This window comes from Barbus barbus, assembly GCF_936440315.1.
Source record: "Barbus barbus genome assembly, chromosome: 40".
Lineage (NCBI taxonomy): Eukaryota > Metazoa > Chordata > Actinopteri > Cypriniformes > Cyprinidae > Barbus > Barbus barbus.
In genome coordinates, this window is record NC_136718.1 from 18,006,696 (window position 1) to 18,028,981 (window position 22,286).

The window sequence follows — 22,286 nt, forward strand, 5'->3', positions numbered from 1 at the left end:
GTCTGGTCGACGCTACAGAGCTCTGAGCACCAGAACGACCAGACACAGGAACAGTTTCTTCCCTCAGTCAATACATCTCATGAACACTCAATAAATAAACGTAGAACACACAACTAATACATTATCCATTCACCACACTCACTTATTTTATTTTCTCATTTCTAATTTGCACATACTTCACCTGTACATACATAGTCGCCTATATTATATATTATATATTGTGTATTTTTTATTTTTTTTGCTGCTTTGTACATTGGTTATTGGCTATTTCCTGTTATTTTGTTTCATTACCTGTGTCCTGTCCTGTTACTGTCTTTCTGTTGCACTGTGGAGCTTCTGTCACTACAACAAATTCCTTGTATGTGTAAACATACTTGGCCAATAAAGCTCATTCTGATTCTGATTCTGATTCATTCTGATATAGTAAAAGCAGTCACTCTAAACATGTGGACAAGACTGTCTTGCTTTGGCCATTGCTATTGGTAAGTTTACTCTTTCTCTCTTAGTGTCAGTATATTTAATGCATGCACACTGAGCAAACATGAGCTTAATATTAACTGTATTTATGTATTTGTTTCTGCATTAGTAATGTGACTATGCAGTATTTTGAACAGTAATTCATTACATTAGCTAATGTTTATATTATGTGCATTTAATATTAAATGTTAATTTAATATTAAATAAAAAAATTTTGTTTCATCTATTTCATCTACTTTTTTTAGTTTTTGTTTGTTTTTTGTTGTATTTATTTTATTCTTGTGCAAAAGAAACATAAATAAATACATAAAAATAAACAAATAGTTTTGTTGTTGTTTTGCAGAGAGAAGCATGAGGGATACCAGGATTGACAGAGCTGTGGGAGTCTGTAAAAAGATTGTCAGTGTTTTTTCACACAGCTGGAAAAAGCAGCGAACACTCAAAGATGCTCAAGTAGAACTTGGCCCTCCGTCACACAAACTTGTGACTGAATCGGCAACACGATGGGGATCAAGGCAGAAGATGATTCAGCGGATACTTGAGCAAGAGAAGGCCATTACGCAAGTCCTGGCTGCTGACAGGTCAACCAGGCATCTGGTGCCTACTTGGCAGGAAATTGATGTTCTAGACCCTGTCAGTAAAGCACTTGGGCCTCTTCTTGATTTTACAGATGCCCTCTCTTCTGAAAACTATGTCACAGTGTCATGCTTGAAGCCTACTCTTCACCTATTCAACAGTGAGCTGCTGCAGGGGAAAGATGAAGACACAGATCTCACCAAGACAATTAAAAGTTTAATATTGGACTACATGAACACCAAATATGGTGACCAAGCGGTTCAGGAACTGATCAACATGGCAACAATTCTTGATCCACGCTTCCGCACTCAGTATATGAGTCAAGAAGAGATCCTGGTCATCAAAGAGTAGTCAGAGAGGAGGTGGAATCCCTTTCTGTCATGCCAAGTGATGCTGGCTCTGCAACCCCTGTAACGTCATCTGAATCAACAAAAGAAGCTCAGAGTGCATCTAAAAGGCAGAAGAAGAGTCTTTTTTTCAAGAAACCAGCTGCTGAGATGACCACCCTTTCTGAAACAGAGAAAATTGCCCCAGTCCAACACTTACTAACAGCAAACACAGAATTTCCCAAAAGACTTGTTGCTGCTTTCTGCTTTTACAGATGCCTGTGGTGATCTCTTCAAACGGGGCTGTTTATTATTTCAGGGAGGACAACTACCTTCTCCACAAGTCTGTCCACTTCATGTCAGCTGCAAAATACTGACACCTTATGTTAGTGAATTTGTCTACTCAAGTGCTCAACTGAAAAATCAACTAAATACTTTGGGGGTCCATGTACATTATTATTTCTATGTATGTATCAGATATCTGAAATAGGTTTGGGTCATATACTGCTAGATATAATAAACTGACAGAAATTTATCAGTTGAGATTTTTAATTTTCATCTCTGACACAGTTATGCTCACAAGATGTTACAAAATTATAATTTGCATGCATTTTTAAGTCTTGCCAGTTCAAGTGATTTTGAACCATTCAAGCGCAATAAGCTAAAAAGAGCTCAATTCAGGACCTTCTAAGAGCCCGTTTCTGTACACGCACACCCAAAGCGCATGCAAATAAAGCTGACAGTCAAAAAAAAAGTGAGAACTTCATCATTCTTCATTCTTCATTGAGTTTTAAATGTCAAATACACAAAATGATCATATTGGCAAGTATTTGTGTAAAATTTGTGTAAAATTGTGTGTTCCAAGAACTGATACTACGGTACCAATTTGGTATAAACATTTTAAAATCCTGCCGGTAGGCTACTTGTTTTTCTTCAGTAGCATAAGGTAGCAACTAGCAAGGCTGCAATTCTTCCGGAACTGAGGGGGGCAGGCAGAACATACGCCTGGAAGTGTTTCAGTCGGCCCTAGGGTAAAGAAAAAACGTCGCCTACAAGCACACAGAAGAACTAAACGTGGAAGATGCCGACAGTATTATGAGAGATTTAAATGAGAGCACGCAGATCTGAAAGTACAAGCACTGGGCATGATCACGCACACACATAACTGTCTGACAGTTTACATCTTGTTAATTCACTGTGTATCCATCCACGGATTATCCTTATTACCACTACTGGCTAATATTACAGGAATAAATAATTGTTGTTTATGTTAATGGTTTTAAAAAATATTTTCGGGCTTCCAGTATGTCAGTGAATTTAAACTAATGCTTGCATTCAGAGTATAGAGGTGTGTGTGTGTGTGTGTGTGCATGCATGTGTGTATTGTATTATTTGAAGGCCAAGTAGGCAAGTACCATGAATGTTGTGTTTTTTTATGTTAAACTAAGGAGTTAATGTTTAAGTACTATCATTATTTTTTCCCATGGTATCAAATTGGTATCGAGTATCGTGTACTTTTAGTGGTATCGGTACTGAATACTTTTGGTATCGTCACATCCCTAATGTAAACACAGTCAGTTATGTCTTAAGTGAACAGCTGTGAGAAAATATACCTGCTGCTGTCTATATCCTTAATGTTAATCAAACAACAAAAGAGAGAGAACAAATCATTCACTGCTTCTAACTGAATTGATGAGAATCAATGTATATTTCATTCAGTGGTTTTTTAGTTGTTGATTTGATTACTTTATTCAATTTATGTAGTATTTTTTATTTACGATAGATAGATCTACCTGGAAAACTTTAAGCATGGTTTGTTTTATTTGTAACTGTCAGAGTCCGTGTCATTCATTGTCAAGTCAAGTCAAGTCAAGTTGAGCTTCATTGTCATTCTGCTACAGGTGGGGACATTAGGGATGCGCGGTATACCAATACTGGTATATAATACATTTCAAACGGTACGATATCATAATTTTGCTCAATTCGGTATTTCATACGCTGCTGTTGCAAAATGCACCTGTAGGTGGCAGTGCTTCCCAAATTGCTGCGCAACTGGTAAATGTGACAACAGAACAACGCGATGGATCAAACAGATGAAACTCTGCGCACCCAAAATTAATAAATAAAGAGAACAGTAGAAGTGAAATATGGCATTACTTTGGATAAAAAACAGATGACAAAGGTGAAGGAACTGACCTTACTGCACATGTATGCAAGCGTTGCTATAGGCCTAAATCATATTGCCACAGGAACAGATCAAATCTTTTTAAGCATTTGTCGCTTGCTCATCCTGATCTTTTCAAAGAATTCAGAGATCGACAGGTGAGTGCATCATTCATAAATTCAGATTTGATTTGACCTTTTATTTACATCTGATCAACGCACATTCAGGTGTAATACAGTAAGCGCAAATGTGCATGTGAGACACGCTAGAATCAATGAAGTTTTGGTCACGTAATACATGCACTTGCATTTCATACAATCACATTTTAATTGGATATGAATTGAGCAAGAGTTTTGCTATATTAATTTTAGTATCAATGATATTTAGGGAATGATTTTGACGCGCTGCAGACCACTAATATGAAGCAAGTGAGAGAGTGAGATTTATATTTAATGCTTTTTCTTTGGTTGAGTCTGAAATCTGAAAACAATTTGAGAGAGAGAAATAATAACATGATTTTGAATATTACTTTGACTGTTAGAATAACACTTTACAATAAAGCAACATTTGTTGCATCAATTGTGCAACTTAAGTGCTATTTTTTTCTTCAAACTTCTTCAAAATGAAACCTATGTTTCCGGTAGGTTTTTTTTTTTAGGAGACATTTAGTTTGCACTGTGTTTGCACTGAAAAGATAAGATTTGAATATATTTTCATCTTATTACTTCTGTTAGCCTATTTATTTTTTTTCTCCAACATCAAAATGTAACCTATGTTCCCTTTAGGTTTTTTGTTACAGTTTGATACAAAAGGTATTAACATATGAATCTGTTTTTATTATTATTAATAATATTTTTTTTTTTAATTCACTCATCTTTTGAGGCTGGTTATTTGTCACCTATGGTATCGATTTAGTATCGATACCGAGGTACTACATTCTGGTATCGTACCGAAGCCAAAATTATGGTATCGAGCCATCCCTAGGGGACATACAGTGGAACGAAATGTCGTGCCTCGCAGGACCGCGGTGCTAATACAGACATACAACAATGAAGTAAAAAACACTATAAACCTATACACAACTAACCTACTGACAGATTTTAACTATAAGTTTACTATATATAAATATTTACCCTATACAAACTAAAAAAAATAAAAGATAAAAAATACAAACTATACGAATGCTTCACATAAATACTGTACATGTGCAAAGAGAAACATTTTGAGCCAAGCAACTGGTTGGGGAACAGTGCAGGATGATTTGTAGTGCATGAGCATGTAAACATACATATATTGCTGAGTCTTTGTGGGATTGTGTTCACGCAGCAGTGTGTGTAAAGTGTCTAGTGCACATAGAGGAGAGCGAGTTACTACAGGTGGTTTGTACAGGCCCACTCACCTGTGTGTAGCACACTTCGAATTGCACAAAAACGTTTCATACAGTTTTTTTCTTTGGTGTGGTAAGGTTGGGGGGTGGTCCATGTTTCAGGAGGTAGGGGTTTGCATTTCAGAGGGGGGCGGGGTGATTTGAGTTCAGGGCTCTCACAGCCTGAGGGAAAAAGCTGTTGAGCAGTCTGGCGGAGCGAGCTCTGATGCTCCAGTACCGTCTTCCTGATGGTAGGAGCTGGAAGAGACTGTGGGAAGGATGGGTGGATTCCTTCACGATGCTGTTGGTTTTGCTGGAGGAAAATGTCCAGGATGGAGGGGAGAGGGGCACCGATGATCTTTGCAGCTGTGTTCACTGTCCGCTGGAGGGTCTTGCGGTCAGCAGCACTGCAGTTCCCGTACCAGACAGTGATGCAGCTGGTCAGCACACTCTCAATGGTGCCCCTGTAGAATGTGGTGAGGATGGGTGGAGGGAGACTTGCTCTTTTCAGCCGGCGGAGAAAGTGTAGGCACTGTTGTGCCTTTTTGGAGAGTGACATGGTGTTGGTGGTCCAGGTGAGACCCTCTGTGATATGCACCCCCAGGAATTTAGTGCTGCTGACTCTCTCCACAGACGAGCTGTCAATGGTCAGTGGGGGGTGGTCGATGGAGTTTCTCCTGAAGTCTATCACAACCTCCTTTGTCTTCCTCACATTGAGGGACAGATTGTTTGTGCCACACCATTCAGCCAGCTGTGCCACTTCCTCTCTGTAGTGCGTTTCATCATTGTTGCTGATGAGACCTACCACTGTTGTGTCATCAGCAAACTTGATGATGTGGTTGGAGCTGAACTTGGCAGTGCAGTCATGGGGCAGCAGCGTGAAGAGCAGCGGGCTGAGCACACAGCCTTGTGGGGCACCTGTGCTCAGTGTGGTAGGGCTCGAGGTGTTGTGGCCGACACGGACTGACTGAGGTCTTCCGGTTAGAAAGTCCAGGATCCAATTACAAAGGGAGTAATTGGATGTTTTATTTTATTGTTATGATGTTTATTTATGATGTTATGTTGTGGGATTATTGTGTTGAATGCCGAGCTGAAATCAATGAACAGCATTCTAACATAGCAGTCTTTATTTTCTAGGTGGGTAAGAGCCAGGTGGAGGGTGGAGGAAATTGCATCGTCCATAGAGCGGTTTGGACGGTATGCAAACTGGAGCGGGTCGAGTGTGTTGGGGAGGCTGGTTTTGATGTTGTGCATGACTAACCTCTCAAAGCACTTCATCATGATTGGAGTCAGTGCTATGGGACGGTAGTCATTTAGACAGGACACAGGTGAGACATTGTCTTAGTCTTCCCTGTATGACCTAAGCCCCGTCCGACACGTTTAGCTGTATGCGCAAAAATGCTGTATCGGATTGGCATTTCATCCAGATGGATCTAGCATTTTGGGAGCATGAAACCACCATTTTTTGAAACCGGGTCCAAGAGTGGATAAATCTGAAAACGCTACCCTTGCATTTTCATGTGTACAGCCAATCCGTATATATTTTGTAAAACGACGATGTCATCACCCCACGTCTCCACCCTAGTCAGACACCGCTACATCATGTCACAACAACAACAACATAAACAAACTAGGGTTTTCCCGACTCCAATACTAGTATTAGGGATGCACCGATCCGATACTCAGTATAGGTATCAGCTCCAATACTGGCATTTTCTGCTGGATCGGGTATCGGTCAGACAAGACCAATCCAAAGCCGATATTGTGCATATACTATTCTGTGTTATTGTTAAGCCCCACGAAAGCACAAAAACATTATAAAGCATCATAAAGTCAAAGTCCAAGTGTTCTGAAGCCATTTCATTATTTAATGTAAGGTACAGATGAATAAGTCGCTAAATTCAAGTTCACGTAAACTCTTCTCTACGCTGTGGCTGTCTGTCATCCTCCATTCAGCATTCAAACTGCGTGTCGTGGTCAAAACGATAAAACTCTTTTCAAGAGCGCTCAATAACTAAGATTTAACACTGTTAAAAGAAAAGGTTCAAACTATCGCACATATTTAATAAACTACGCATCAATATCTCTTTCCTTTGTGCTTTGAACATCTCTATGCGGAGCGCTGCGTGCTGTGACTCCGTGTTGCTTCAAGCGCATCATTCTGCACACGAGATGCACATAAGCACCTTGTGCCACTCTGTATTGGAGCTTTTCTTATTATAATAATTTTGCGCAATGAAAGATTATTTATAGCGTTTCTTGTTCTATCCTATGATAGGACAGAAAAAGAAAGACTATTAATAATCTAATGTATAGCACAATAATGGAGGCAGCAACATATGATAGATAGGACTCCTTAAAAGAAATATCTTTTAATTTAGTTTATATTTATAAATAAATACATTTACTTGTTTTCACTAATGTATTTTACAACAATACAAAGAGCAATGTGTAACATTTTACCAGATTTAGTCCTATACTTATTCACTTTTATTTGTTCTCCTCTAAATAATGTTATTTCACTAAATGTTTAGATTTTATAAAATTGTGCACTCATGATTTTTCTGGAATAACTTTTGCTGCTAAATTATCCACTAACCTAGTTTATAATAGTATTTTTGTCATAGGTTATGATTATATACATTTTTTTAAGTTATATTTAGTAGATTGTGTTTAACACACACAAGAGTGATGATCAGGTCAACACACAGAGGTATATAAATTCTACATTGATAAAAAAAAAACAAAAAAAAAACTGCAGGATCGGATTGGATCGGAATTGGCCGATACTCAGAATTTTCTGGATCGGATCGGATCTGAAAAAATGGTATCGTTGCATCCCTAACTACTATCAGAAATTCAACCGATAACACACAAATTCTGGCATCCGTATCGGTGAGTACTTGAACCCATGCACCGATCTGATGCCATTTTCTTAAACAAGACCTAGTTATGCCTGCTAGCTTTGCGTAACGCTGCAAATCAGAAATAAATTCTTCTTTGCTGCTCAAAATGCAAACACAGGAAGTTGTGCTGTGTTGCCACAAGCAACCACTATTTAGAGCAGCGAAGAAGAAATACAAACGTGCTAGCAGTATGTCCGCGGTTTGGCAATATTTCAGACTGGACCAACCAGCCAGTAAAACACGAGTAACACGAGTAACTTAATATAGCATTTGAAGACGCATCACCCTGAAGAACACGATGTAGACTAACCATGTTCCGTACACTTTTTGCTATTCAACGCATGCCAGCGACCACTCCTCCGTTGTTGAGAGACAGACAAGCATGTTTGTGTGATCATTCCCTGGGAGAATACCCATTATACAGTCCACACTTTGATTGATGTCTTTATGACCAATAGTTTTTGAGAAAAGTGGGGAAAAGTACCTCCTCTGCCAGTGTACGGAAAATGATAAGGCTAAACGGTGTTCCGTACAGGCTTATAATGGTGTTCCATACAGCGAGCATAACTTGATTTAAATGATCAACTGTGAGCTGTTTATTTAATTAAAATGAAGAAAACATCATTTAAATTAATAAGAAAGATGAGTACCTTTTTATTTGATTAAAATATAAGTTAATTGCTGCTTTAATAAGCTAAAGGATTGATTCATATCATTCCATATTGTAAAACTAAAATACCTTTTTCAGCTTACAGTGTTAGAATTGTGGCTGCATTTGAAGTTCTTTTTCACTTAAGAAAAATAATATCACTCTCAAATATATGTCAGATAATAGAAATAGAAATAGAAATAATAGAAATACTTCAGTTCACTGTATGTATATGTTCATGTTTTATTAAGGTATAAGTCTAAAGCACAGTACACCATAAAATAATTATATCAATTCATACAGGGCTAGTAGTACATACAGCTGTATATACAGATATACACCCAGGTATCGGATCAGTACTCAGTATCGGCCGATACCCTGATCCTAGATATTGAAATTGTTATAGGGAAAGGAAAAAGGGCATCGGAACATCTCTAGTAACAACTTTATAAAAGATTGTGGTCGTACTGCCCACATCTACTCTGAAATACAAGAAAATATCCCAGCATTTAGGAAAGGAAGGACACCCTCTAACCACTTCCAAATACTACAAATATCATCAACTGAAAGTCACTTTAAATAGTGATGATGCAACGTGAAGATATTAACGTAATTTTGGGAGGAGTACGCCCATCTAATCTTACAATTAATATTCAAGTATAAAAACTCTTTCCTCTTACCACTTTTGTTGTTAGTACTTTCTGCATCCCTCCACCTCCCCATCTCCTCCTTTATACATATTTATTTAATTTATCCTTCTGTCTATAGGGGGGGGCTATCAGAGCTCGAGTAGAATGGTCTCTCTGAGCCCTCTGCAGACATCAAGCTAAATCCTTTAACCACTAATGCTAAGATTATATGGGCACATGAACTCATGAACTGCTACATGATGAAATGGCTAAAAGTGGCAATAACCAACACAAAAATACAAATAAGCTCCATTTTTGAGACATATTACTGCATTTCAGTTGGTGTGAAATGTTGAGCCATTGCTGTTATGTCCAATTACTCAAGTATTTGGGTACTTGTGTGTCATATAGAAGTGCAAGTGTGTCGTATAAAAGTGGACATATATTTCTATGGGGAGAAGGTGACTGATCCTGAGATTATCTGAGATGCCACTCCTGAAGGAGACGGTTTAGGAGCTTTAACAATATCAGTCACGCCAGCTTGAGCTAGTCTCACCCTGGAGACAAGTGTGGGTCATGAAACTTGAGAGGTCTGAAAAAAACAAATCTAAAATCAATATCATCCACAACGCAAAAGTCTCTGCTCTCTCTCTCTCTCTCTCTCTCTATGTAATTCTGCAGTGAGTGACACTTGCTTTTAATTGTTGCTTCCCTCCGCAAGATCCAATGGACAGTTTATTCAACCTTCAATCTAAAAGTTATCATCAATCACGGTTTAAAATATCAATAGCACATTACATCAATTCAGGCACTTTCAAAGGCGATTACAATTGTGCGGTCCCTTTTTCAGAGCTCAGGTCTAGTTGTCAAAATTCACAAATACATTATTGACATTTGCTTCAATATGCATCCCCCCGTAACACGCTGTAGGCAATTGGCAGTGTCACCCTGAATGTAAGGAAAACATAAGAGGCTATAGCATTTCCCCCCTGTAGTCCACCCATAAGATCAGTAAACATTAGAACAGACACTATTTGCAAAGCCACTCTCAACTGCTGTATCGATCCATTCAATAGTGATCTAATAAGGTTCTTGTGACCAAAGAGCAAGATAATTGACTTGAAATAATAATCAGATTGCTATTATGATTAAATATTCCACAGCTTTTACATAGCAGACATAAAATATATGACAATAGCACAACCAATGTGATGAGAAGACTGGGCTTCCCTTTTTTTGGAATGATCTGGTAAAACCCAATCTTTCTCTCCATCATTGAGTTTCTGGACGCTCTTATTGAAGAGCCGTAGCCATTGGGCTATTTGTTAGAAATCTGCCATTGCACAGAACCTCTGATCCTGCTATCACAGCTCAACTGATGAACTCAATTTAAACTAAGGCCTGGTGGGGCCACAGACTTCTCAGGCAAGCTTGTGCTGTCCAGAGATTGGGCTGTCATCTAAATTTAACTCACTGAGAAAAAAGATGGTGCTGCTCTCAGAAGAATCAGAATAGCTTCTGTTGTTCAAGAATAGAGACCTCTGTCTAATCTCCATGTGTTCACAAGGCTTTCGTTTGATTTTGTTCCAAAAATAATTCTGCAAAAAAATGTAAATGCTATCATCATTTATACACCCTCATGTTGTTCCAAACCTGTTTGACCGATTTTCTTCCACACAAAAAAAAAACAACATAATTAAATTGTGAACAGTGGTTCCACACTTTGAAAACTGGTTTTCTAAACATTAAATGAAATTGTAAACTCAAAAACTGAATAAATTCAAAAACACCGTCTGGCAGAAACCAGTGCAAATACAACAAAATCAAACTAACTCAACCAAATCATCTGCAGCTAACAAGCATTAGCTCAAATGAAAACTTTTATTTACCTTATGTGACACAGTGTCAGTATAAAGCACAAACACAAAAAAAATAAGGAAATGAAATCAAGAAAAGACTCAGTTCTTGCACAGTAACTGATTTTTGGTAGCAAAAAGCACACTCCACAACCTAAGCATAGGCTCCACTCTTCACCACAGTGGTACCCCACAAAACACACCAACAACTCTTCTAAATCCCAACATAACAAAACATTACACAGATAAAAACAAGTCGCTCCCTTTTCTCATATTGTTAAAAAAATATAAAATAGCACTTAATTTCAACAATAATTCTCCCTATTCAGTTCCTTGCAAAGCATGCTGGGAGATGGAAATCCCTGGCCTAGTTTTAGTAAGCTATGCTAAGTAGTAGGGGTGGAACGATTCGCGGAAAAAACGGTTCGACACACGGTTCAGCACGAGCTAGGACCGCGGTTCAACTTAAATCTGACAACGCATCTGCAATATGGTTTGTTATAAATAACACGTAAAAAAAACAGGATTCGGCAAATGTATGCTTCTGTTGATGGATGCGTATTCTGGCTTCCCAGTACATTACAACAACCGCAATGGAAAAAAAAGTGGACAAACCATTCACTCTTGTTCAATGCGAATGCCGTATGCTGGAATGTGAGCATTTATTCCGTCTTCACCCGGGTGCTGATAGCGCGCGCACAGGTGAGACCTGAACAGCACGCGTTGATATCTGTGTTTAAACTAAACTCATGTAAGCTTTGCAAGTATAAACATTTAAGAACCAGAGGATGCGAGCTCGCACGCGCAGTGAGAAGATTTGTGCGTGCGCTCATCAGAAGCTTGCAAACCCGCGCCTCAGAACGCGAGCAAATATTAAGCTCTCTCTAAAGTATTGTGTTTGAATGGACAAATTCACACAAAGATTATGTCAAAATGCCCATCTTGGTAAGTATCCTATAGCAGACATAGCCGGCTGAATGAATCAGTGCTTTGTCTTAAAGTGACAGCACTTTCTTAATATTAATCAAACAGCAACAACAAAAGAAATCACTCACTGCTCTTGATTGAATCGTTTTTGTAACTTTAATAAAAATTAATCTTTAATTTATACAGTCAAACACGCAATGCTGTTTTACATTTGATTACTTTCACAATTTCTGTACCTAAAAAAACCTGAAAATCACTGTTTATTTTATTTGTATCTTTACTCTATTGTATTTATTTGTCCTGTTGCTTGTAGTTAGATTATTCTTATTTTCTTTATTTTTATTTGACAGTAAACATACCGCACCGTGACTCTAAAACCGTGATACAACCCGAACTATGAAAAAGTTGAACCGTTCCACCCCTACTAAGTAGTTATGTGAATGCTAAGAAAAAAGATCCCAAATCGATTAACTAAACTTCTGTTTTACAAATGTAAATGGATTGCACTCAATTCAGTTTCCTAAAATTTCATAAAAGCTCATTTTAATTAAGTACACTGAGAAAGCTGATGTTAATGGATGTTAATGACAGTGTAAAGTGGCTCAAATGACATGAGGGTGAGTAGAGTCCTATGAAATCTCTTTTATTTTTACCCAAATTACATTTTAATTTTTCTGTATTCTATGTTTCTGGAATCTATTTGGTTTCATTTAATTTTATCATAAAACAAGTGTCTAATTTAACAACATGCCACTGAACAGTGTTACCATTACTTTTTAGATTAGACTGATATATCAAGCTAATTTATTTTTTTCTTGGTGTTTTATTTTTAACTTATTTAGACAAAATAGCATAAAATTTTAATATTGGTCATTTGTTTGTTATAGACATTTAGAATTTTCCCTGCATTCAATTTTTATTTAACATAATTTAATCACAGTCTTTTGCATTATAAACTTTTACTATGCCATATCATGCCTGAATATGATTAATGTGCAGCCCAAATTGGGATTCATTTCATTCAAAACTTGTCTGTGAAATTGTTATTCTACTATTTTTCTGTCTGTGTTTTTCACAGAAATCACAGGCCCCAAAGGGACTAAATTAAGCATGTGTTTTGGGAAAATCCTGTACGTGTGTGTTATTGAACATTCTAAAGGAATGTAATGGCCAATGAGAACAAATGTTGAGAGCTCTGCTGGGCAACTTATTCAGATGTAGCTTCTGAGACATTATGGATTAAGAAGAGACACGCATACAAGGCTTAAAGTACAAGCGACAGGCATGTGTGCACAAGACCCACAAGCAAATACTAGACAGCTGTTAGAAAAGCCAAGCTGAATTACCACAAACGTACAATGAATTAATATGGATAAAAACAGTTTCACAGACTTACATATGACTGATATTCCACTCACTAACTCTCCACTGAATTAGTTTATCTAATCTAAGAGACAGATTTGCCACATAAGATCATAAACATCTTTGAAACCACCACATCAATAAATCAATGACTCAAAATAAACCATCAATTTTCTTAAACGGATGTCAAACTAGGAACAAATGGTAACCTGGAACAAGGCCCAATGCTAAGTCATAATTACCACTTCACTGAGAGTACTTCTACATTGTAAGAAGCCAGACCTTGCTATTATCTTGAAAAAAAAAACAAAAAGCATGGATTGAGGCATAATAGCAAAAGCCCTCTGAACCAGCATAATGTTGACTAAATCATATGCTACTATTCAGTGGCAATCAGTTACACTTAAGCATGATAGTTGTGAGAAGAAGTAAGAAAATTATTCTTGGCACGACTGACTGTGAGTGACTGAACATCTCTTGAGGGCATAATAAAGAGAACCACATCTTAAACCTTTTAGACCTGGTGTCCATTACTATGAATGTGCATGTGACTCTGCTTTAGATCCTGTCAATGAAAGGTTGTGTGTTTAACAGCTAATCAAACAGCGATATAAACCTTCATATTTTTATTTTAGAAAAATAAAGCACACTGACTACAGACATAATGGCACTTTAGCCAAAATGCAAAAGTAATGGACCTTTAATTTTTTTTTATATTAACAGGAATCATAATAGTTTGATAGATTTATTGTAAGATTAAACTGATTTGTATGTATAAGTCCTATTTCAACTGTAGCTTTACAACTTTGCCATTAAGTATTCTTTTTTTTTGGCAGACCTTTTTTTTCTGTCCAAAAATTTGAGTCTAAAAGAAACAATCCACAATCCTGTCCACAGTTTGCTGCATACAATGCTTTGTGGTCTTTTACTTTGTTGTTGTGAATGGACAATTAATCTTTAGACTTAGATTTATACTTTAAATCTACATTACATACTCTCTTTTCCATGCTTTGCTCTTTGAAAAATCAATGCTTGATTAACTGCAAAAACCTGGTCTTTGCTGCGCAAAAGGATGATGGTGTCTAAATTAAGCAGCACAAACAACATCATATCAGCATCTCTCTTTCACCTGATTATGTTCTTGTTCAATTTTTTAATGTATTAGAAAGCAGTAATATTGTCTGTAAAAGGACAGGCAACAAAGTGAGCTCATATTAGAAGCATAATGTGTTATAAAGAATACATTAATAATGTGAACCAGCCATGTATTGACAAATTGTCTGCCTTCACTGCCTTTGACTGCTGCTAGTATATGGCCATAAGAAATACTGAGACACTTTCTATTTTTCCATATTTGCCCTGAATCCTCAGCCTAGACACACTATGTAGCAGTGTTCAGCTGTGTCTGCCCATAGTGCTGTTTGTCAGGCTGGCTATAGCCACTGTGACAAATCACCAACAGGCAACCTTGTTAAAACACTGATGTGGTTTAATGGGTGATGTCTGAGACTTGGGTACATCTGATGAGCTCTCAGCAGACATTAGCGACCAGCCATATCCACTCGAGCAATCACAATTTTGGCTGAAGTTTGCCTGTTTTGTATTTCTTTTTCACATAGTAAAAGTAATTTCTAAACTAAATTTAGACTACACAGCCTTTTTGGTTCTACGCTGACTAAATCGTTACGAACATATCATCTAAAATTTGTCAGTATTCAGATACAGCAGGAGGCTGGCCTGAATCCACAAAGCCCAAAACAGCGACTTAATTCAGCTACCAAAGTGCCTGCAACAAACTGAAGAGAAAAACGAGCCTTCTTATGTATTTTCATCCTCAGCCAAGCTCACCCATCCATGAAAATCCCATCTCAGGGAGAGAGGAGGTGAAGACCTGCGAGCACACACACACATTCACCAACACACAGCAGACAGTAAAGGACACGCTGCCAGATCCTCACTAAAGCCCTTTATCCTTATCATAACTACTCCCACAATTACTCACATGAGTGGTTTACCTGTTTCCGCCAAGCCATGCTGCATTTTTACTGTCCTAGTGATACGAAAACCTCTAGGCACCAAACATTAACTGGGCCGCTACAGACAGGCACACACAGCAGTTACATCATGCTGGAGTATGAGAGTGTGAGATGCAATACTAAAAGCATAGACAGATACACGGGGTGTCATGTTCACATATATAGATACACACCATCTGAAATAATATCAACATGACTGCAAACAGCCGCTTCTGCTGTTTACTTTACATCTCTGGGCATGTTCATTAAAATCTTTGAGCTTTGAAATGGCAAGGACTCACTCAATGGCATAATGAGCAGACAGCATAACAAGAAGATGAGGCTGATTTAACTCCACTTACAAATTTACACAAAAAATGAACAGGCTTAATTACACAGATCAACTAAGTGTTCAGAGGTGCCAAGAGAGAAGATATACTACCTATTAAACACGAGAACATAGCCACTTCTAGGGTAACCAGCACTCCATATAACACACAAATCTGTATTAACATGCACATGATCACACAACAAATGCTTTATGCTTAAAGTCCAACATAAAATATGCATGTTTTATACTCTAAGGGGAAATGTGTCTAGTAATGTTGACAAATCATTTCAACAAATAATAGAGCTCAGTCTTGCTGCGCTATTGGATGGATGTTTTTCAAAGGTCGACGCCAGCATTTGAAGCACAGGTGCTACATACACAGTGCAGCTAAATTTGGTTGTCAACTCACCTTTTAGTGGTTAAATCTGTTATGTACACTCAGATTTCAGTAATTTATGGGAGTGACAACCACATTCTACAACAGTCCCGAAAAATTCAGGTAGTGACAACCGCATTTACAAAAATCCTATACAGTGCGTACAGAACTGAACTGAACAACTAATGACGAACAATTATTAATGACGTATTTAAAAATGTATCACAGTTGTGTCTCTCTTCTGTATGTGCCATGCAAGAAATCACTGGAAAAGAGGTGTCTTGATTCATTCTTGTTGCCAGATCTTGCCAAAAAAGACAGCAAACAAGAACAAGCCCAAACAAATCCAAATACTTTATCTTGGAAAGAAGGCCAAAATGTTCACGACCTGAACCTGCCTACTTACTTTATTATTTCTATAAATTGGATGGCCTTATGAGCCTGAACAACAATCCCTACGACACTTATAAATGGACATGGCTGTGAAACAGCTTTCCCATCTTAGGCCGGCCGCACACTAGAAGATTTTAAGCCTGATTTTAAGGCTGATTTGCAGCTCCGAATTATCGGGGGGTGTGGCCCGATTCGCGGCTTGTTGCAAACGATTTTTTGGCCAAAAATCCACTACTGTGTGGTGTCATTATGATTATTTATCTACTCCCAATCGAGACAAATTGGCTATTGCGGACGTGATACCCACGATAGCCAATGAGAGCGAGCAAGCGTCACTCACCGGATGTTGTATGCTTCTACAGCTGAAACCTGGCAGCCACAAACATGCCGTGAAAGCAGAGAACATCACCCATACTCTTTTGTGTACTTTGTTTTTCACTGTGAAACAGAACGCGCACCAGGAGAGCCAGCTGACAACGTCGATTGTCCTCTATTTGTTTTTCTTCTTGGTCACGTTTGATCTCGAGAGTCTCCGTGAGATCACGTGTCACTGTGAAATCGTTCCTACAATCTTCAAGTGTGAGGTCTCGTGGTCTGCTCGAATCATCTAATGTGCGCATTCAGAGTCTTATAATTATAAGACAAAAAATCGTTTGAACTGTCTTCATGTCTGTGGTCTCCCATGGTTTTAAAATCAGTTAAGATTTGAAAATCGTCTAGTGAACAGCCAGCTTTAAACAAAACATGACAGATCTGTCGACAGTAGTTAAGTTAAAATCACGAAACATAGCAATTCTTTGGTCACTGTAATATTACTTTGGTCAAAAATAGCGGATATCAAAAGTGTGAGATGCCAAGATGTTTACCACGGTGTCAGTCATGAAAATTTCAGAGTCTGTTCTGTTCCATTAACACGAAACAATAATTTGAGAGATTAACTCCCATATTTAAATGTGGTTGTCACTCCTGAAGGTTTTCAGTGTGTACATAACCAAGGTGTGCCAGATCTTACCCACCCACTGTCACTTTCAGTTACTAACAGCACATCTGATATTGACAGCATACCCCGTCAAATCACTGACTCGTCAATCATCACAGAAAGCCCCAACATGAAGTCCCAAGAGAGGAGAGGACGACAAATGAAATCAAGAGGTAAATAAATGAATCGATGGATGAATAATAGATTAGGCAGCAAGTGGCCCCTTCGAGCAATGCCACGAATGCAATATTAATAAGCAGCTCTTACTGTTCGTCTCTGTGTCATCACTGACACTCTTAGGAGGAGCATGGGCCGAATAACACACAGCTGATCTGTACATTCGATCCGGATTACGGATTTTCTTCAGTCCTTCAGGAAGCAAAGAGAGAGTGGAGAAGAAGAAAAAAAGAATTCTGGGAAAAGTACACATTCCCGGATGTACAACTTTGTTTTAGTCTTTATTTCCCCCATGCACATAGCAGGAACTTATAAGAATGTTTACCAGGGTCAGCAGTGTCGCGTCTGCCGAACCCCAGTCTCCCTCCCATCAGCAAGCCCATGCATCCCAAATGTGTCTATCTCCATGCTGAAGAACACCTCTCCCAAACAATATGCACCGTTCGGCCTCAGAGTTCAGCGTGCCTATTTGCTTCTCCCCCTTTTTTTATCAAGCACATTCAGGGGTGCATTTAAAGGGATTACTTTGGCCTAAGGTGCTGCCTTGTGGGGAGAAAATGCAGTTTCATTTGCAGGCAGGGGTATGGACGAGGAATGTAAAAGCACCCCATTCCCTTGTAACTTCAGACCGCATGCACATTTTCATTAACTATAACAAAATGTCATAGATAGCTCCAGCTGTTAATGGCTAGAAGTGTTACACTGCCAAGAGAGAAGACAATCTAGACCACTGTATATACAGTAGTAATTCCAATGCTAACTGGTTTGTTCAAAATCACCTGACTTGTTGTGCGTGCTTGCCTGTGTTTCTTGTATTTTTTCACTTTTCACCTGTTTTTTTTCTTGCTGATAAATCTGTAGGTGCTGAAATAAACAGTCAAGAAACAGCCCCTAACAGGTAGCAATGAGGGCAGCAATCAAATTCATTGTGGTTCCAGGGCTGTTTGGTGAGGCTCAATTTTAGTAAGCTACACCAATCGATGAACTTAATGTGTGTTTCTGTGTGAGGCAGGTAGGGAAGGATCGAGACAAGTTGAAAGGATCTGTTATGACTCGCCAGGAAGAAGTGACATCTCCATCTATCCCTGCCATTCACTAATTTAATTTAAAAAAATAAAAATCTAAAAGCATATTTTCAAACTAAGGAAAATTACTATGCGGAGATCTTTAAAAGTTAATTTACTACATAATGGCTCAATATGTCACAAATCCCTATTTATCCTTCCTGCTTCTACTAATAGTCAGTTGTTGTGACAAACAGCACCCTAGTGTCTGAATGAACCACCAAATTCAAATAGATGTGTTTAGAAATATGGAGCAAAAATTCATCAAAAATTAAAATAATCTGTTATCATTTACTTATTTTTTTTGTTTCACAGAAGAAAGAAAGACAGGTTTAGAACTTGATGACAGTGAGATTTTTTGTTGTTGTTGTTTTTGGGTGAACTTTCCCTTTAAATGTACAGTTCCTTCACACATCTCAATCCACCTTCGCCACCATCCATAGGTACAGTCCCAGTTCCTGGCAATCTAAAAAGTGAGTTAGGTCATATCAAGAGACAGAAGACCTCTATGGGGTGCGTGACACATTAACCATGTTTTCATAGCAGCCTCCAGCTAAGAACAGCCTGTCCTTATGTGCGAAAAGCCCTGCCAAATAATAAGGCCCTGGAGAACCGTGCTCTATGCAAACATTTTAAATGCTTCAAGGACAAAAGGTTAAAATGCAGGCAACAATCAGTGCAAAAATTAAAATGGCGTGCAACACGTATAATGGTAAACTACATGCTGAAATTGAATAGGCCTAAAAATTAAATATAACACACTGCTGGCTATATGGGACTATGAATTTAGTAGTAGCCATACGGTGCAGAGCACTATATTACTATGGAGGTGTGGAACAGTAGCTCCTCCCCAATACATTGACCTGACAAGCATGACAAAAATAACCGAACCCGATCTGCAATGGGAGTCACAAATCAGGGTTTCTAAATACTGTGATGCATTGGCAGGAAACAGGCCAGTCTGACACAAGTTTCAAGGCTGGTTGTGTTTGTTTGCATCTGAAATGCACACACAGACATGCAGAGATTGACAAACACATGCACACACTCACAATCACACACATACACACACACACACACAAAGAAAGAGCTAGTTTGGGTAGTTAGCCTCAGTGCTGTTTTGAAAACAAATGTAGATTTATATATTTATGGTAATGCTTGTATTCTTAGCTGACACAGTGTTAAAAATATAACAGTGAACATTTAGGAAGCTCAATACCACCCCCTTGTGGATTTCTATTTGTTCGGATCCCTGTGTTTGTCTGGAGTCATGTTTTAATGTCAGTTTATATTAGGATAATTTATTCTATCTATAGTTTATAAGTATGCATAATTTACTACACAAAAGTCAGGTTTTATGATCAAACTTATCTTTCACCTTCAACTAGGCTATTCACCATCATGAAAATGGACAATTCATCATCACACCATGATTTATCAACTCGTTTCGCTGTCTTTAAAGGTTCCCTAGAGGCTAGTTTGTTAACTATCAAAAACGATTTATAGACTGAATTTTTGTTTTAGCCAAATATATTTTTTTCGAGATATATTATCACGATATCCCCAAATAAAGTTTATTTTAACTCAATGTCGCCACCTTGTGGTTAATAAACCATTATTTGCTCTGATCTCACACTGAAGGTGAATTACAAACAAAAAATCCTTGCAACTAATGACGACTTGCTAAAACCTCGTTGTTTATACGTTTTATATTCAAGCAAATCTGTCATATGAGCTGGTGGCAGCTTGACACAGCTGTTCAAAATGTAATTCTGGTCAAAGAGCTTCAATAATACTAAAAACAGTAGCCTACTGTTGACTACGTCTGACAATCATAATTAAAAATCGTATTTCAGCCAAATTTAGCAGCGAAATACTGTGGACAAGAATTATATTAAACTGTATTAGTGTCTCTTAAGTGAAACCAACTCGTCGTCTTATTCATTCAAGAGACAAATCAGAAAAGTATTTGAAACAGTTAAAGAGAAATGGTTCTGTATAATCTTCAGTAACACCTCTTCTTTCTTCCTGGCATAAGAATAAAATTAAATTTTCCGTTATGGTCGCCACATTACATTCTTGGTTATACAAGAATCTAGTTCAGAGATTTAAACTGTTTATGTGTATCTGACGGGGGGCAAACTGGTATAGAAGAATGTGTCCTTGAAGCAATTTGCAGTGAAATAGCTTTGACCACATATTACAAAACCGCAAAAAAGCAGGTCAGTTGGAGTCTATGGACGCGTGAAGGAAAAAATCTACTATTAAACAAGCTTACCGGCAGTATTTTTTATGACTCCTGGCTGTAAGGTAGTTTTTGGTCAAACTACGGTCTCCAGAACTCTGTCCCCGCCAACTCAGAAACAATTTACGCAACCGAGGAAGCTTGGTAAATCAAAAAAAGAAGTTAGAAATCGACAGTCGTTGCGGCTCACAAGTTTTGCTTTAAGCGCGACCGTTAGGCTCAAGAAAACGGAGCGCGAGACGGATTTTTGAATTTTCAGAGGCGCTCGCGCTTTTGCTTCGGATTGTTTTTAAATATGTGTGATGCACACTGCTGGCTAGCTACCGATGCTGGCTAGGGTGATGTGATGTGATGTCTCCGTGCTGGAATAACGAGTGTGTGAGGATAAACACAGAGGCTTTACAATCCCAAAAGCTCCTCGGTTCTCAACTGGCGGCTCTTCTCTGCCTGCCTCCAAATTTTTCCCCTCGCACACTCTTGTCGTACAAGTAAAAAATATCCCCGATGTTTCTGACTTACCTTCCGGCTTGTTTTCGGCAGCCATTTCCCCTCCGCGCGCCACATCCTCCTCCTCCTCTTCACGAGCGTTGGGTACCACGCGCGTTCACGCCGAGGACAGCAGCACGAGAAGGGACTGGCGAGGCAGAGGCGAGTCCAACCGGAGCGCACTCACGATTGGCTGTCGGACTATGACTGACCATGTGGTTCTAAAATGACTTGCGAGAGCAAAGCAAATATCCTCCCCTTCAAAGTGTCTCTGAGAACCATTGGGTAAAGCGTGATGTGTAGATACACCTTAAGAAGAACCGAACCAATCCAAAGTGAGCGCTCTTGAGACGTTTGCGTGCAAACGAAAAGACGATGCAAATGTTTCAAGTTTGCAGAAAACGTATTTTTCGGAGCTTTTTGCGCTGACGTTTCATTCGTAAGCAATTCAGGATAGGTTATTTGTACAAGTTAACGGCCTTTATGCATTTTATATTATAGCTCTGCTACCAATGCACTAATAATTTTTACTGCTCAGACTGAAAACTTTCGACCACGCTGAATCGAATTTGTAATGAATAAAATCGATTTGAAGTCACCTGCGTTAAAACACAAAAACTGCTTTTTATGTTGTTAAAGCTATGCATGCCATTAGAGATAGATACATAGCAATCCATAGGTTAACCTTGAAGATGAAGCAACGTTTGGGCTGAAGTGCTGCGCCATGGTGCTGAACGGACAGCTCCAGGTGGCAGCAGCGGTCTACTGTCACAGTCACGAAAAATGTAGCACCCCAGACCTCCAAAATGTCTTGTGGTTCACTGAAAGTATCCGGAAAGTATCATACACTGCTGAGCTTACGAGAGAAACAGTTTCTGACAGCCTATTCCAATAGTGTATGAATAATGCTGTGGTCTGGGTCCCATCTAGAAAACCTCAAAACTGCGTTTAGGAATATGTAAGTCGTATTATACCCGAGCTG

General features: G+C 38.5%; 1 protein-coding gene across 1 annotated transcript in view; it reads right to left on the bottom strand.

Moving 5' to 3' along the window:
• LOC306859573 (calmodulin-binding transcription activator 1-like) overlaps positions 1-21,429 on the bottom strand; it is a gene marked incomplete at its 3' end in the record, with an annotated part of 401,012 nt that extends 379,583 nt beyond the window's left edge. Inside the window, exons 1-2 of the mRNA XM_079400671.1 lie at positions 21,338-21,429; positions 17,600-17,701 (exon numbers count right to left, since the gene is read on the bottom strand). Of these exons, the coding sequence (XP_079256797.1) occupies positions 17,600-17,701; positions 21,338-21,362 (127 nt within the window). The 5' untranslated portion in view covers positions 21,363-21,429. The remainder of the gene's footprint in view (positions 1-17,599; positions 17,702-21,337) is intronic.
• Positions 21,430-22,286: the final 857 nt, after the last annotated feature.